The following is a 16,838-nucleotide window of genomic DNA, read 5'->3' on the forward strand; positions in this document are numbered from 1 at the left end:
CATATTAGGATGTAAGCCGAAAAAAAAACAAAAAAAAAAAAAGGTCAGAAATTGCCATTCATAAAATTGAATCAAAGCCTTACTCAGCAGCAAAATTATTTTAACTACTACCAAAACTACTTTATGTAATACAAATATTGACTGTATTATTCACTAATACTGCCTAAAAAGGTTTATTTTCTCAGAAAAGGGATATTCCCGCTCAAAACAAAAAGACCAAATAATCTTAAAGTGCATTCGAATTTGTCTGAAAGCATTCGATTTGCAACAATGAGAACAAAAGCCTTATCTGTGCTTCTCTTTGTTTACACTTCGGTCTGGATTTATTAACAGCAGTTCTTTTTCGTTCTCCTCCCACTGCTTCCTTGTTGGTCTATAATCATCCCTAATTGCTATAAATGGGCATGGTATCTGTTTTCCTGAGGGGAGGAAATGCTCCCTCTTTCTCTTACTCTGCCATGAATTCCTGAAGCAGATGAAACCCACAAACAGCCTGCTGAAAAATATCTTCAACTAATCCAGGAATGTGTGTTGGAACAAGATTATTCTTAAAAACAGGTAATATAGAAAAAAATATTGACAAAATATTGGGGAAAAAATAAACGTTGTCAGCAGTTGTTTAGTTGTGTTGGTTTCTGCTTCTACAACGACAGCATTAGACAAGCAAGCAAGAGCCTTTATACTTGTGCTATACAGAGACTTTATAGACTTTTTCAGACAGCAAAACAGTTTGTTTAGTCTCGATTTAGTTTTAGCTGCTGAAATATTTTCTACCAATCATTTTCACTGGAGCTGGAGAAGGAAACTTGCAGTGTCACTGTCCAAAAAAAAAAAAAAAAAAAAAAAAAAAAAAAAAAAAAAAAATCACTCGTGTACAATTATAAAGGTGACTTGAATCTTTTTTTCCAAAAGTAACAAAACAGAGGAAATAAATGCTGCCAGTAGTTCTTAACCTTGAGATAAAATTACACAGTTTACTGCTGGTGACTTGATTTTGGCATTCAGGTTAGATTCAGGTCCAAGCAGCGGTAAGAGGGCAATGTATGTGTGATGGCACCAGGAAACTATGCTCAGACAAAGGCAGGAAGCTAAGAACACAGTTCACCTCATTAAGGAGGTAAACACCGACTTGTGCAGAGTACAAAAACATATCAATGGAAAGAACAAAAGTACTTAGGACAGGTAGCCTTATCGCAATTACTGTGTTATTCCATATCGACCAAGGGGATTCATTCTGGACTCAAGCCACAATTATGTCATTTGAAATAATTAATAACATCTCTGATACCCACCAGCAGCACAGAAAATAACATGGATCAAAAGAACCGTATTGGTTATCACAGAAACATAGCGTTTCCACTTAAAACACTGAATGTATTGTTTGTATTTCAAGAAGTACGCAAGGCATGTTTAATAAGCTTTTATGTCATCATCTGACACAGAAAAAAAGCTAAAATTTAGTTTGACTTAAAGTATCAATAACAATCGTTTGAAACCAGTGTATAAGCAGCTGCAGAGGCAGGTAGTTCCTTAAGTTGGTGGAGAACAAAAACAGAGATAAAATAGATTTTTTTTATTCACTAAAGGAGACACAACTTGAAAAATATGCTGACATTGCTTAGTAACTTTTAAAGGGCAGATAAGCTGTCTGTAACAGTTCATCATCCTTTCAGAAAGAGTGCTCATCGTAGTCTTCATAAACACAAAATAAAATTTTGGGCATTTGATCTGATAGAAATCCTTAAACGATTGCATGGCACACCAACAGGCATCACCCTTTATCTAAGCACACGTGTCATCTGTTGGTGATATAATTCAGTATTCTTCCAGGCACTGAAGTTTGTAAAATGCTTTAACTAATGCGTCTTGACTGACTTGATATTTAAACTTTTAAAAGCTCGATTTCACGTCATCAATTCCTGAGTTTATGCTCACTTGCTTTGTTACATTTTACCCTGAGTCTCGACTGATCTCTTACCTCTGAATATGACACTGGCCAGAGGGTGAGAGTGTCTCAAGTTGTTGGCTCGCTGAATAACGCAACGTAACATGGTAGAAACCTCAGAGTCCGGCAGCGTCCTGAAATTGGTTCAGTTTCAAGACTGGTGGAATCAGATGGATTCAGATACAAATGAATGACGAGTGGGTTAACCAGATGAGAGGCATCCAGGGCTGAAGGAACAGTTGGTTACATGACCACAGGAGCTTTGTGATGATACTGAGACCACCTAATTTAGCCAGCCACGGAGGGATAGGAAGCAAGAATAAAACATAAAAAAAGAGAATATGCGTAAAGCTCTCCTTAGACCTTCACAAACCTGGAATTGCTTTTTAAAAAAACTCGTCAAAAGGCTGATTATCCACAGATTGCTTTCCAGCTTTCTCTCACAGCATATGTCTGAACTGAAATCTACAACATAACAGCTCCGTTTCTCAAATAGACCAATCCGGCTTTTCTCTTTCTTCTCTTCTGATTCTCTTTGACACTCCCGTAGGGAAAGAGAGCAATGAGCGAAAATGTCAGGAACACACACCTCACATCCAAAGGAAATCTCGACATTTCCTGTTCTCTTTTCCTCTCTTGTCTACTGATTGTTTCCCTCTCTTGCCTAAATATTTGTCAGAATATTATCTGCTTCAGTACCCTCCAACTCTTTCTCCCCTTTAATCCCTTTACCTTACTTGGCCTTTTTGTATATGTTACGGGCTGATTTTAAGCCAATGTTTTTAAGTAAACTGTCTTGCCGGTGCTGCTTAAATTTCTTTCACTTTCAAATCTTTTCTTAGGGGAAAAAAATAAAACATTTGAATATCTTCTAGATCTTTTCATATAACCTGTGAAAAAAAAAAGAAAAGAAAAAAAAAAAATCAACATTTGTAAGGCAAATTTATTTGTATAGCACAATTCAACAACAAGGTGATTCAAAGTAGCCTGGGAATTCCCATGCTGCTTTGCGCTCGATTTCATTCTCACTGCAAAGTCAGCCTGGAAACCACCGCCCTTATTTTTGCCAGAGTTTGGGAACCAATCACAGAACGGGGGGGCAGCAAGACGATGACGACGTCTATGCGCTACACCGAAGCTTGTAGAGCGTTAATCCAACATGACAGCGGACACAACGTTACCGTTCAATGCAGCCTTAGAAAGTGTTTCGGAGTAGATTCACCCTGGGGTCATTTGAACCGTGATATCCAGCCAAGTAGCCCACCCGCAGTTTTTTCGATATTGACTGAACATCAGCTGAGTTACTGAGTTATCCCGAATAGCTTCGTACAAGCGCTAACGGACCCTGGCAGTATCTCCAAAATTACCACACTAAAATCACATGTCATGACACCAAACTTCTACAGTAGTACAAATATGGTCTGTAATTACAAAAGGATGATTTGGAAGTTTGTACATAGTCCAGGAGTTTATTATTATCATCAACACAAGCCTGATAGCTTCTCTGCAGCTAAAGCTGCGTCGACGTCACTTCAGAGAGCTGGGAGCTTCAAAGTAAGATGAGGGTTGATCTACTACTGTAGACAACAAAGCAAGGCTGCTCAATTTCTCCATTGATAAAATAAATTCACAACTCTACAACATAAAAATTCATGTAGAATATAGCATATAGGCCTACTTTGTTGTTAATTTAAGTAGCTTAGAGCGCAAGTTTACTTTTATTTTCCTTTTTTTTCTTCTTCCTCGTCGAATTTCTGTCGTCATCTGGTATAAGTGATACAATTGGCTATTAATCGCACGCAAAGCAGCATGGGAAGAACCTGACGTCATTTGATAGACATTCGTAGCGCCCAATAAACGGCTCCAGGCATTCGTAAACCACGCCTCAAATACGAGAAAATGCACACCTAGTTCCCAGACCACCATCTCATCGAGATTGTGGACGCGTCAGCCAGGCTAGATTCAAAGTGCTTTACAGATAAATTAAAAGAGTAGAAATAAAAAGCATGATTTAAATTTTAACAAAAAAGAAAGAAATAAGAACAATAGATAGAATCAGATAAAATCAGTAGTTAAAATGTGATTAAGTTTTGAAACTCAAGCTTCAGATTTGGAGCTTTATTCAAATGCAGCTGAAAATAGGTGTGTCTTCAACCTGGACTTAAATACACCCAGTGTTTCAGCTGATCTGAGGCTTTCTGGGAGTCCAGACATGTGGAGCATAGAAGCTGAATGCAGCTTCTCCATGTCTGGTTCTGACTCTGGGAACTGATAAAAGACCGGATCCTGATGACTTGAGGGGTCTGGAAGGTTCAGGTCACTGATGTATTTTGGTCCTATTCAGAGCTTTATAGACCAGCATCAGAACTTTGTACTGAACAGCAAGTTGTCCTTTTTGTCAGAACTTATCTGCAGTATCCTACACTCACATGGGGATAAAAATCCAGCATTTAGTGTTCTCAGAGTTCTATTTTGTGAGGGTAAATTTTCAAAACAGGAGTCTGCGGTCATAAAACTTGACTCCGAGTTTGTCAAAATGATGTATTATCATATTGTTATTGAATGGGTCCCATACAAACCTGCATGTCTATTAGTTATGAAGAAGCAGTAGTAACAGGTCAAATGTATGTTTGTCCAGCATGCATCCTAAAAGTCTCGCTATTTCAGTTATGAATACAGATGTAAAGATATTTCAGCCTCACATCAGTATCGGCTGATATTCAGCTTGTTGACTGCATTCAACCCATCAGCAAATAAGATAACATCAGCTGGTGGCGGTGGCCGATATTTATCTTGTTTGCGTTTCACAGACTTTTCCCTAAAACTAACAAGATTTGTTTTAATTTAACTTTAGTGAGCACAAAAAAAAAGTTGTTGGGCCATGTAAGCTCTGAGGAGACGTTAAGTTGGCAATAATTTTTTTTTTTGTGCAATGCGTTACTTAGTTGTTTCCCTGGCAATAAAGGGGAAATTAATGACAAAAACTCCCAATATTAGCTGTCTGACAAATAATTATTAGTAGTAGTAGTATTGACATCAGCCCAGAATTTCACAATCGGTGCATCCTGAGTCATCAGTTCCCTCAAGAGTTATCTGTGTTCTTCAAAAATGGAACATTTACACGATTTTGCAAATAAAAGCCTCTTTACCTCATACCCTTTACCTCATTCAGTAAATGGTGATCAATGAAAATGCTAATCTGGCCCACCAGCAGGTGACACTGCCTGCCCCGTTTCTGCTCAGAGGAAGCGAAGGTAACATGCAAGTGGAAGCATCAGAATGGTGATTGCCTATCACTTTAAGATGTAACAAAGATTCACTGGCTGAAGCTTCTCCAGACAGCTCAATAACTAACTAAGATATTAAGTTGAAGCCTGGGACATGTCAGCAAGCTTAACAAATCACATCTTTGAAGCATTCGCACAGAATGATCGTTGATTGCCAGTTTGCCACAGGTCTCTTGCTTGCCCTAAACTTGGCCAAACTAATTAGTTTGGTTGAGCTGCACAAATCTAACTGAACACCGAGTGAAAGCAAAGAACTCAGATATCCTGAATAGCAATTATGTGTGTCACACACGTCCTGCAACATTTTCGCATGTTAAAACAAATATGCACTCCTTTTATGACACAGAAAATGCTAAGAGACTGTGTTGCAGATAGTTAGTTCTATATCAAGTTCTGCAAGATGATTTCTCACTGTAGTAAAACCTTTTCAAACTTTGTGATCTCGACTAAAAAAACAATTAGCTTTGCTTAAAATGTAAGTAAATTACAAAATAAAAAGAAAAAAAAAGTGGTGTAGTTGGACTTTCATGCATATGTGTGGGATGATGTGGAGACCAACAGGGTTATCTCAGATGTAGTTTGGCTCATTTGGCCCAAGCTGGATGAAAAAAGGATGTGTTGTTCTGCTTCACACATCATTTTCTCTGAATAAAAAGGTTGATCCATTTGCTTTCTACAACTCAAACCAACAACAAAAGGAGTATCAGTGTGATTATCTGCTGCAGGGCTCAAAGGGAGCAGCAACGAGCTGTATTCAATGAGAAAACTCTGCTACTCCAACGACATACCGCCTGCCAATCATAGAATACTGATGTTAGCACCTAGCAAGCAGGGACTATCGGAGCCTTAAGAAGCAAAAGAGCCTGATATACAAAGAAAATAGTTCAAAGAAGCATGAACAACAAGAATTAGAATGTGGCTCGTATTTAGTACATTAGCAGGGCTCTCAAGGTTGCTAAATCAAGACAGCTGTACCAGAGCTATTCTGAGCTGTACGAGCGCACAGTAACCTGCCATTGACTCATTTATAGTATAGGCCATTAGAATTTTTGTGCGACGAAGTTGATCATTTCTCAGCGTGAGAAATGGCATGTGTGGCGTGTGAGCGTGTGAACTTGTTGAAATGCGTGTGTTTCACGCTCATCGCGTGAGACTTGAGAGCCCTGCATTAGCCACTGTGGCTATAGGTGTGTCTTAGTGTTGCATTATCTATGCTTTTATATAGCTTTTAAATTACTCAAGGCTGACTGAGGAGACACAAAAATATTAAATATTTACTAAACTAAATAATCTAGTCAGCTAATGTTTGTTCTAAATCCAAATGTATTAAGTTAAACAACCTTGGAAGAAATGTATCCAATCTGCCTGCCCCCTCTCGGCTTCAACAGCCTTTCAGTTTAATAAGTTCTGAATGAACGAAATGATGCAGCAGTTTTAGGAGCACACGCAACAGAGTTCATCTTTCCAAGGAAGCAGATGAGTTCGAGCAGATGAGACGGCGCTATCGGATACCATCCAGTGAGGAGAGGCCAACACGAGAACAGCAAAACCTCACAGCAACTCATCAGGAAATCTCTTTTGTTACTCCCGCAAGCCTACGTGGAAATACAGAAAATATATTCGTGTTTCCCGTTATGAGTGGCAAAATAAATAAAAAAAATAGATAAATACAATTCTGGAGGTTACGGTTTCAATCCGCTTTAAACTACAGCTTTATGCATCTTTATGTGTTTATTCTTATTTAGAAAACTGGAATTATGACAACTGATGAAGCGTCGTTGTTTCGGTTATTCTATATTGTTTTATTGCATATTTAAAGGCAAACCCAACGTTGCACGTAATGGAAAATATTCATTTCTCATTGGTTCCATAGCCATGGTAGTCGTAGCAACATTATTTGCTTTGTGCTCCCTCTGCAAATGTTCGCTGGAGAAACAGACTTGAAGGCCACTTCATAGTTTCTACATATAATAAGAGGTACAAATACAAATAACAGATTAAGTCTGCAAACTTAAGACAACATGAAGAGCATTTCTCCTTTATCTTGCAACCATTAGTCAAAATAACACATTAAAAGACGCTTGTTTGTACTCATTTAGAAAATGACAGGCGGGTTTTCTTGTGGCAAGATAATACTTGTGAAAAAAAATGAATGAAATGTATCAAATAGTATTACTTTACTGCTTTATTCTGGCCCAGATTTCAGCCTGCAAGTCACAAGTGTGTGTCTGTGTGTGTGTGTGTGTGTGTGTGTGTGTGTGTGTGTACATACTGCAGGCACTGGCCTATATTACACAGGGAAACTTTTGTGCATAAACATTGTCAGGAGTTCATCATGACACACTGAAGTCAGATAGCTCAGATCAGACGTACACCAAGTGTTTACTAAAAACTTTGCCGTTAATCCAACTGTTTAAATGTAGTATATGTACATATGAAACATTTAACACAATAAATTAACAAAGAAATTCAATAAAATGTCAGAGCTTTCCCTCTAATGGATGCTGGAATCTATTGGAGTTTTTGATTAGGTGACTGGTGGGTTTGAACGGGTGGCTCAGAGTTAATGTCCCAACAAGAACGCACATGTCTGAAACTCACCATCAATCAGATAGAACCGAAGAAACCTTTCAGATGAGAAAGTAAATACCTTCCAGAACCAAGAAAAGAAGTCTAGTTGCCTTTTATTCAAACATTTGGGATCAAAACCTGGATGACTTGGAATCTACACCAGCTTATCTATTCACCTGAGAAGACCTTGATCTGAAGGAAGACTCAAACACAGCCGCAGCCAACCCAAATGAGATAAGAAGCAGACTGGCCAGTTACACACAACACAGAATGTGCTCAGCCTGAGCAAACCACAACAGAAAGCAACGGCAGCACGATGAACATGTCAATAAGCAATTACTGCAAAGTCATAGAAACCTGAATGATTGCTTACTGTTAACATCAGAGAGAATTTGAAAGGCTGGCGTTTAGCAGGAATTATGCGGTTTTTTGCCATTTTAAAACTTTAACATCAATTAGCTTGAAAGAACAAATGTCAACTTCATGTTAACGACACAGGGAATATCTGGAAAAGTTATCTGCTCAAATTAAGAAAGTAGATGTTTGGGTATGTAACTGACTCAGTAAGTGAATTATCTGTCTTTTCTGTGCGACTGCCATGAAATTTCAGTCTGTTAAAAAATAATTTTCACTGTAGATTTCGGCCAAAGTGTTGGAGCGACAGACTGACTGACTGACAATACCAAAATGAGCATGGTAGCATGCAAACCCTCATACACTGTAAGCCATAACTATGAGAGGGAGGTGGGGAGTGATGGGGGCTATCACCAAGGAAAGGATAAACTCCCTAGACAGAGTGGTGGTAACTATAAACACAGCCAACCTTTCCTGGAGATGCTGCAAATGCTTTTTTTTCCCATCTGTCCCTGCATCCTCAATTATAGCTCATCACATTACTCCTGTCCTGTCCTCACCTCTCATCTCCTTCTCTGTCTAACCCTGCCCCACCCCTTGAAATACAACAATCAGAGGGTCTCCAGTTATAACCCTCCAGCTGTTTGAGATATCTCACTGACAACATCGATGGACAAGTCCCACTTGTGACCAAACCAAAACGTTTTTGCGTTTTTGTGTCCTGATCTGATATCGCTTTTTCTTTCCACAGACTCAAACCCACACACGCCGTCCATACCTTCATAGGTGACGCTGCAGTAGGCATCACTGATGTCGTCGTCCGGTGTATGTAGACGCTCAGCACAAAGAATAAACACACGCAACATTATTCAAACACACACACACACACACACAGAAAGCTGTCAAATCCCCAGAATAGAGACACTGTGGTCCATATATAGGCACCGATATATCCAAAAGAGATCTGCAACGTCAGAGAAGATCCATTGAAGGGAAGGAGAGAAACGAAAAAGAGAATGAGAGCAAGAATGAATAGGGACTTAGTGAGCGACTGGTCGAGCTGCAGCTCTCAGCTGTCTCACCCCGCCAGCCCCCTACACTTACATAGCAGAAGCATAGTGCACTAGCTGACTCATGCACACTCACACACACACTGTCCCTTCAATCACAACTGGCTTAAAGGGATACACACACACACACATACACAGGCACACAGACAGTGGTCTTTATTTTCAGGTCACACATGCCTGCACACACAATCAATAATCCAGACTCTGTCAACCTAAGCAAACACATGTGGTAAGTTGGAAAATGTGCTTCTCAATGCAGATTTAATCAGAGGTAATGGGATAAGCCAAAGGTTAAAGCGAAACCTAAAGAAAAGTTATATTTAAAGCTCTCCACTTTTGTCCGGAAATAATTTCAGAACGCCTCGTTGAGTTCAAAATTCAGGGAAAATATGAATGTTGCTCATGAACGCTGTCATTTTCATTGTCATTCATGAACAACCTTAGTCGAGATACTGTTGTAGCACGGGCTCGCTAACTGTTTCTGTCCCAGTATGCAAGCACATGAGGGGAGTTGATTTAATGACTGAAGTTTGTCCCATGATAGGTGATGTTATACCTCCCTGTCTTTTTGACGAACTTTGTGACAAACCAATACAATTGACAAACAGACGGCTACGGATCTTATCTTTACCTTTAGGGTCAAACACCTCAGTGGGGACTGTGTGGAATGTTCAAAGCTCCTGAGTCATTTCAAGTTCCATTGTTGTATACAAGCAGGAGAAGTTTAGAAAAATTTGAGTCGCATGATTTCAGTGAGTATAAAATATTTTCATGCATTTTAAATGTGTAGTTTTAGTCAAACTGACACACTGATTAAATCTTTCATGTAAACTGTTGTTTACCTAAAAGAAAAAGTTAGTTTTTTCTTACACTATAACTTTTGAGTGTTCATTTGGTTGTTTATCTGGACAACCTGAAGTGGGCATTTCTTCACGCACTACCAGTGATGCAGTCTTAAAGTTTCTATGTGAAAAGTATGATGGAGGCTCACTAATACACCCGGTATAGAGAAAGAACTCAAAGATGAACCTAAAACTTATTTTATTCCTGATATAATAAAGCTGGGTACATATCAAAACTGCACTGTGAAATCTGAAGCTCCAGACTCAGCATGTGACTGAGTTAAACCCAATCTCGTGTCTTACATGGATAAAGGTTTTACCAAGAGAAAAAATGAGGGATAAGGCAGTGAGGGAAAGGGTTGAGCTTGTGACTTTTGGGGTTCGTTTCCTCCCTCACAGTTTAAACTCACAGATCCTTAACTTTCAAACCTCAAACACAGACTCCGACTTTGTTTGTTCTCAACAACTGGGAAAATAATAGGTCTGAAGTCGGTGATGTGTGGACGAGAACAACTGCTCATGTTCAGGATTGGGTGCAGACTGAAATATGACATGAGGGGATTTCTGTTGCCCTTCTATTAATAGTCTGACCAGTGACTGGGCTGCAGTCATTTACACATTTAGACAGAGTGTATGTGCTTATGACTAGCTTGTTACTCAGTGAAGAGAGACTAAACTAAAACTAAGTTTTTGGAACTCACCATGTCAGTGTTGGAGCTCTAAAGTGTATCTGAACCATGACATTTACAAATTCTAACATAACAATTGGCTGGGGATCATGGGGCTACAGTAAGACCAGCCTTAGTATTTTGTTAGAATTGATATGCCAAGAGGAGCTCCAACTGGGACTCAAACAACACAGCAGTCAGGGTCAGGCTTAGCCTGGGAATTCCCATGCTGCTTTGCGCTCGATTTCATTCTCACTGCAAAGTCAGCCTGGAAACCACCGCCCTTATTTTTGCTAGAGTTTGGGAACCAATCACAGAACGGGGGGGGGGGGGGCAGCAAGACGATGACGACGTCTATGCGCTACACCGAAGCTTGTAGAGCTTAATCCAACATGACAGCGGACACAACGTTACCGTTCAATGCAGCCTTAGAAAGTGTTTCGGAGTAGATTCACCCTAGGGTCATTTGAACCGTGACATCCAGCCAAGTAGCCCACCCGAAGTTTTTCCGATATTGGCTGAACATCAGCTGAGTTACCGAGTTATCCCGAATAGCTTAGTACAAGCGCTAACGGGCCCTGGCAGTATCTCCAAAATTACCACACTAAAATCACATGTCATGACACCAAACTTCTACAGTTGTACAAATATGGTCTGTACTCACAAAACGATGCATTTGGAAGTTTGTACATGTCCAGGAGTTTATTATTATCATCAACACAAGCCTGATAGCTTTTCTGCTGCTAAAGCTTCGTTGACGTCACTTCTGGGAGCTGGGAGCTTCAAAGTAAGATGAGGGTTGATCTACTACTGTAGACAACAAAGCAAGGCTGCTCAATTTCTCCATTATTAAAATAAATTCACAACTCTACAACATAAAAATTCATGTAGAATATAGCATATAGGCCTACTTTGTTGTTAATTTAAGTAGCTTAGAGCGCAAGTTTACTTTTATTTTCCATTTTTTTCTTCTTCCTCGTCGAATTTCTGTCGTCATCTGGTATAAGTGATACAATTGGCTATGAATCGCGCGCAAAGCAGCATGGGAAGAACCTGACGTCATTTGATAGACATTCGTAGCGCCCAATAAACGGCTCTAGGCATTCGTAAACCACGCCTCAAATACGAGAAAATGCACACCTAGTTCCCAGACCACCATCTCATCGAGATTGTGGACGCGTCAGCCAGGCTAGGTCAGGCTGGCTCTGACTCTAAATATGAAGAGGTAATTCAGTCATAAGAGTAGCCCAAAATACAGCCAAACTTTACTATTACAGGCCCCAATTAAAAATTCCATCTCACCTCAACAGGCATCATTTTACATGGGAAACAAAGGGAGCATCTTTCCAATAAAAGAAGGGAGATTAGAATATGTTTGTGACTTGCAACTCTTTGCTCCCAGCACTTTTTCTCTTTTAATCACTGTTTCCGATTCCTCTCTGTACCACAAAAATAAAATTAAATAAAATTCTTTCTATAGTTGTCTTTCTAAGACAATGTGACCCAGCAGCCAAAAAGTCATTTAGGGTCAATTAAGTCCGAATGGGTTCCAGTTAGAGAGGAAGGGTGACCACCTTCACACCCAAACAGGTGGAGTTCATCGCTCAGCGTTCAAATCAGTACTACAGTACAAGAATTCTATTTACAGTAATAACAACGCAGCTGTTGACATAGAGGAGCTTTTCCCTTATTATTCATTTGTTCCTAGTGTTGTACTGACATTTTGAAGTGACTTCATGCTCAGCAACAGTTTCCCGTTTATGTTTCGACACCAAAAGTACAGCTATATTAGAAACTATAACAGCTTAGAGTTCAGAAAAGATCCTTTCTTTGACTATCATACGTTATTTTAAAATGTCGTTATACACACAACAATAACACAGAATAAGAACTTTTCTTTCCAATGGCTTGTGCCATGCTTTGAGGTTTTGTTTAGCAAAATGCTGCACACCTTTAACTGAGCTCGTGTTGAGCCTGATTTATACTCGGAAACCAGGTCGTCTGCGTGTGTGTCGCAGTTAAAGGCTCGTGTATACTTCGCAGCAGTGTGTCGCAGTGAGTTTGTCGCAGACACGACGCAGTTATTTTTGATTTATGCCTTGAAGCGCTGTCTGCGCTATGTTAATCCCACGCCACAACGCAAGAGGGACAATCACGAACAAGCTAGGATTGTGGGTGTTACGGTTACGGAGGTCATTCAAAAACAATGGCGACTGGACGAATGCGCACTTTGATTGAGATGCAGCTGATCGATCTAGAAATAGAAGAAATACTGCTACTACTGGAGCTGGCAGAGAGGCGAAAGAATCGTCACGGTTAGCACGGTTAGCGTCAGCCGGTTAGCAAACCGGAAATACGCATAGTGTAGAGCGGATGTAGAGTTGACCAATCAGAGGCCTCCTTTCTCTCCTCCCTGTGGCGATGTCTGCGGCACTGTCTGCGGTGAGTTAAGGCTCTAGCATGGTTGCCGCGTCTGCTAGCGCGAGCGGTGTTGATGACGTCACGAGTTCGTGCCCGCCATAGGACCCTATATAGTGGCGCAAGTCGTTGCGCGCCAGTAGTTGCAATTTTCTCCGTCACAGAGGTGGCGCTGCTACGTGAAGGTTACCTCTACTCTACAACCACGAAAGTGGAGAAGAAAACAATGCCGCTGTCAAGAGCAAGAATACTGTAATTAATGATACTGCTGCAGTTTTCGGATCATTTTAATTTTTTAATTCAGTTAATAGAGGTGAAGGTTTGAAGCCCCCGGCATCAACAGAGTCTCTGCCCTCTTCTTTGCCTTCACGTATCTGTCCCGTAGCTTCCTCCACACATTCTTACAGAACTCTCCCTCTTTCCCCAAAGTTCTGCCCATCTCTGTGCACCAGTTTGGGGAGTTTACGTGCTCCCTGTGTTGTTTCACTGCAGTTTCGTACAGCTGCCTGTACAAACGCACCTCCTGACTGAGCCTGGTCTCACAACGGTCTATCCGGTTCGTTGTGCTCGGCGCCGCCAAGTTACAAAAATCGACTGGTGCACGACAACGCGCTGCGCCGTCTTTTCAAGGGAAGCGCCATGCCTGAAACGTCATTTTGACGTCACGGTGCGACACCGCCGTGACAGACGCGGCAACCATGCTACCGCCTTTAGTCTACCTTGGCAAGGAAAGAAAAATGGGGGGGAAATCCAATATTTCATGACCAAATTTCACAATTTATACCTCATAAGTAAGTGTATATAAGAGCATTAGAAGAAAGCCCAATCTGGGGGAAAATTATCCATCCAAATGTCGTGAGCTTTATACATCTTCCACATAAAAACAGCTTGTGAGGATGTTGAGTTTTGTTAGCTTTAGCGAACAGGTATGTTAGCTTTAACTTTACACTTTCAGATCACAAACAGGTATGTTGCTATTGTGTATATTTGAGTCCCTCGACATAATTTTGCTTGAATTTCATTGAGCTTAAAAAAAAAAGAACAAAAACTGTCCACAATCTCATTGAATTCCATCTTTAAATTAGCTGAAATTAGCTTCAGCTGATGAAATCCAAAATTTGCCCATCGTAAACAAAATTTCAGACAGAAATTCACAGCCTTCTACCAGAAATATAAAATAGCTTTAGTTTGGAGCTGCAAATGAAATGCAAGTTAAATATCAGTAATGGAAGCTCTCTTAAGGCTTAAAAGAAAATTACAAGGTGCTTCATATCTTTAAGAGTCCACCTGAATCTAACTTTTCACAGATTATTCATTATTGAAAGACTGTAGATTAAAGCATAGCCATGTGCCAAGTTATTGCATATTTTTTTAGTTTAGAATATGACTGACTGATGTTTTCAGTCCTTTTAACTGATTTCATAAACAGCAAATCTGTCTTTATGGGATATTTTGTTTGCCACGTCTTGATAATGTCACATATTGTCTTGAGGACACAGCCTCCACAACACAGGTTCTACCACCATGTCTGTTCAAAGGAATTGATCCTGTAAGCAGTCCTCTCCACACTGAGGCCGGTGTAATCAGATTTCTTCTCAAATTACTCAGGAGCGGATGAAAGATGCCTGAAGGAGTCTGAACAGTCTTAACAGCTCTGATCCTCTTCTAAAGCTGCCGGATATGATTCAGCTCAGAACATACCTCGACTCGCTTTAATGTGTGAAGACATCTGTTGTATGATAAACTGTTGACATTACACGTCTGCCATGCTGAAAAGACCTTTGAAGCTATTGTTTTTAGGGACATTCTATGCAAAACACACTGTAGTTTCTCAGTGAACCACTGATCCAAAAAAAACAAAAAACTAATCAGTCCATGAGTGCATGTGATCCAATTCAGGATTTTATCTATATGTTATGTATTTTAGTCTGTTTAATTGTATTTCTTCTTTCAACATTGTTTTATAATGCTACTCGTTCATTAGCGATGAAATTAATTCTGTTTGATATTGTGAAAAAATATTCAAAACAATCCTTCTTTGGAAAATACTGTTCAAACACCTTAATAAGTGTGTTTTTTTTTTCTTTTAATCTAGTTTTAAGTGGGACAAAACAATTTATAGACAAGATCAAACTATATCAATACAAGAGAAATTAAAGTTTGGTCGTAAGCAAGTGAAAACTGATAAACATTGAAATTTGGAAAGTTTGCGATTCTTCACTGTGGCAGTTAGAGATTAATTATTTCATAAAGTATATGTTATTTATTCTATAACTGCAAACGTGAATGATCAAAATGAAAAAAAAAGCACATGACAATGTAAAACGTGTGTGGAAGTCGTGCTATTTAAAGTCCATAAAGCAGATATTAAAAGCAATGTGTTTTTTTTTTAGTTAAAGGGTAACTCCCGTCAACTATCTCAGGTATTTCCTGAGATAGTTGATGGGAGAATTGTGTTCTTTGTAAACTGACTCAGCTTTAGGTTATACTGATGGACTGAACACTGATGGATATTTTACAGAGCAATCCAAAGAAATCAGAGGTGTCAAAACGGAAAGTATATCATGAACTAACCCCAGAAGGTGGGAGCATTTCGCCTCTTTTTTTTTGTTTGTTTCCCAACTGATAATTAATCTGAAGAAAAAACAGGGTTCGTACGGTCATGAAAAACCTGGAAAAGTCATGGAATTTTAAAATGGTCATTTCCAGGCCTGAAAAAGTGCTTGAAAAAAATAAAATCGCAAAAGTTTTGGAAAAGTCATGGAAATTTGTAACATTCATATTTTCAGGTCGTTCATTTATGCTGAGTTTGAAATAATGTATATGCTTTAAAAACAAATACTCGCAAATTATAAGCAGGCATACGCTGAATACTACTGAAAAGTTGGCCATAGCAACCATAGACGGCCAGCAATCGGATAAACCAATCAAGTGAATCAATCCTGTGAAAGAATGAAAACAAGTGAATGAAACCTGCACTCACCCATTATGAAGTTAACTCTGCCAGCCCTTCCATAACCTACTCAGCCAACTCCTTGACGTCGGGTATGGTTGCTAACGTTACGGCGGCTAGCATTAGCAACGAGGCTGCTAGGCTTGCTAAATTGGTAAGCATTGGGCTACTGAAGAAAGCTAGTCTTTTTAGCTACGTTATATTATCATCTTTCTTCTCGGCTATAACCTTTGTTTACGGCCACTGGCCCTAACCTGACGCCCTAGCTGTCAAATCACCGGAAGTACTGGCGCACACACAAAAGCTCTCTCCAGGCATATCATTCTTTCATTCCGCCCAGATGAAATTTAATGCCACTCTTCGAAAATCGGCGAAATTTAAGACATTTTAAGACCTTAAAAAAAGTATTTTTTATTTAAGACTTTTTAATACTTTTTAAGGATCCGCGGAGATCCTGTAATGGCGGTATGGACAGATCCACTTGAGGGATGGGGGCAGGGGGCGCAATCGTAACACGCACCTGCTTCTGAACTTGAATCTATAAATGTTTATTCTTTTAATCAAACTATTGTCTCTCATTCATTTGTGTCATTTGAGATAATACTGTATGCTTTGGAATTCTCATTGTTAGTTTTAATACAACATTTGATCACTTTTTGATGTATGCACCGAGTTTTCACCAAATGTTTGGTCATGGAAATTTTGTTTAAAGTCATGGAAAAGTCTTGGA

General features: G+C 39.6%; 1 protein-coding gene across 10 annotated transcripts in view; it reads right to left on the reverse strand.

Moving 5' to 3' along the window:
* The window catches only part of dysf (dysferlin, limb girdle muscular dystrophy 2B (autosomal recessive)), a 94,113-nt gene extending 84,857 nt beyond the window's left edge, over positions 1-9,256 (reverse strand). For 6 of the 10 annotated variants that reach the window (XM_075451188.1, XM_075451185.1, XM_075451187.1 and 3 more), the window contains exon 1: positions 8,936-9,256. In XM_075451188.1, coding sequence (XP_075307303.1) covers positions 8,936-9,023 — 88 coding nt within the window. In that variant the 5' untranslated portion in view covers positions 9,024-9,256. Of the gene's footprint in view, positions 1-1,978; positions 2,471-8,935 lie in introns of those variants that run through there. The other 4 variants (XM_075451191.1, XM_075451189.1, XM_075451184.1 and 1 more) reach the window with 2 other exon arrangements.
* Positions 9,257-16,838: the final 7,582 nt, after the last annotated feature.

The sequence above is a fragment of the Odontesthes bonariensis genome, chromosome 19 (assembly GCF_027942865.1).
Source record: "Odontesthes bonariensis isolate fOdoBon6 chromosome 19, fOdoBon6.hap1, whole genome shotgun sequence".
NCBI lineage: Eukaryota > Metazoa > Chordata > Actinopteri > Atheriniformes > Atherinopsidae > Odontesthes > Odontesthes bonariensis.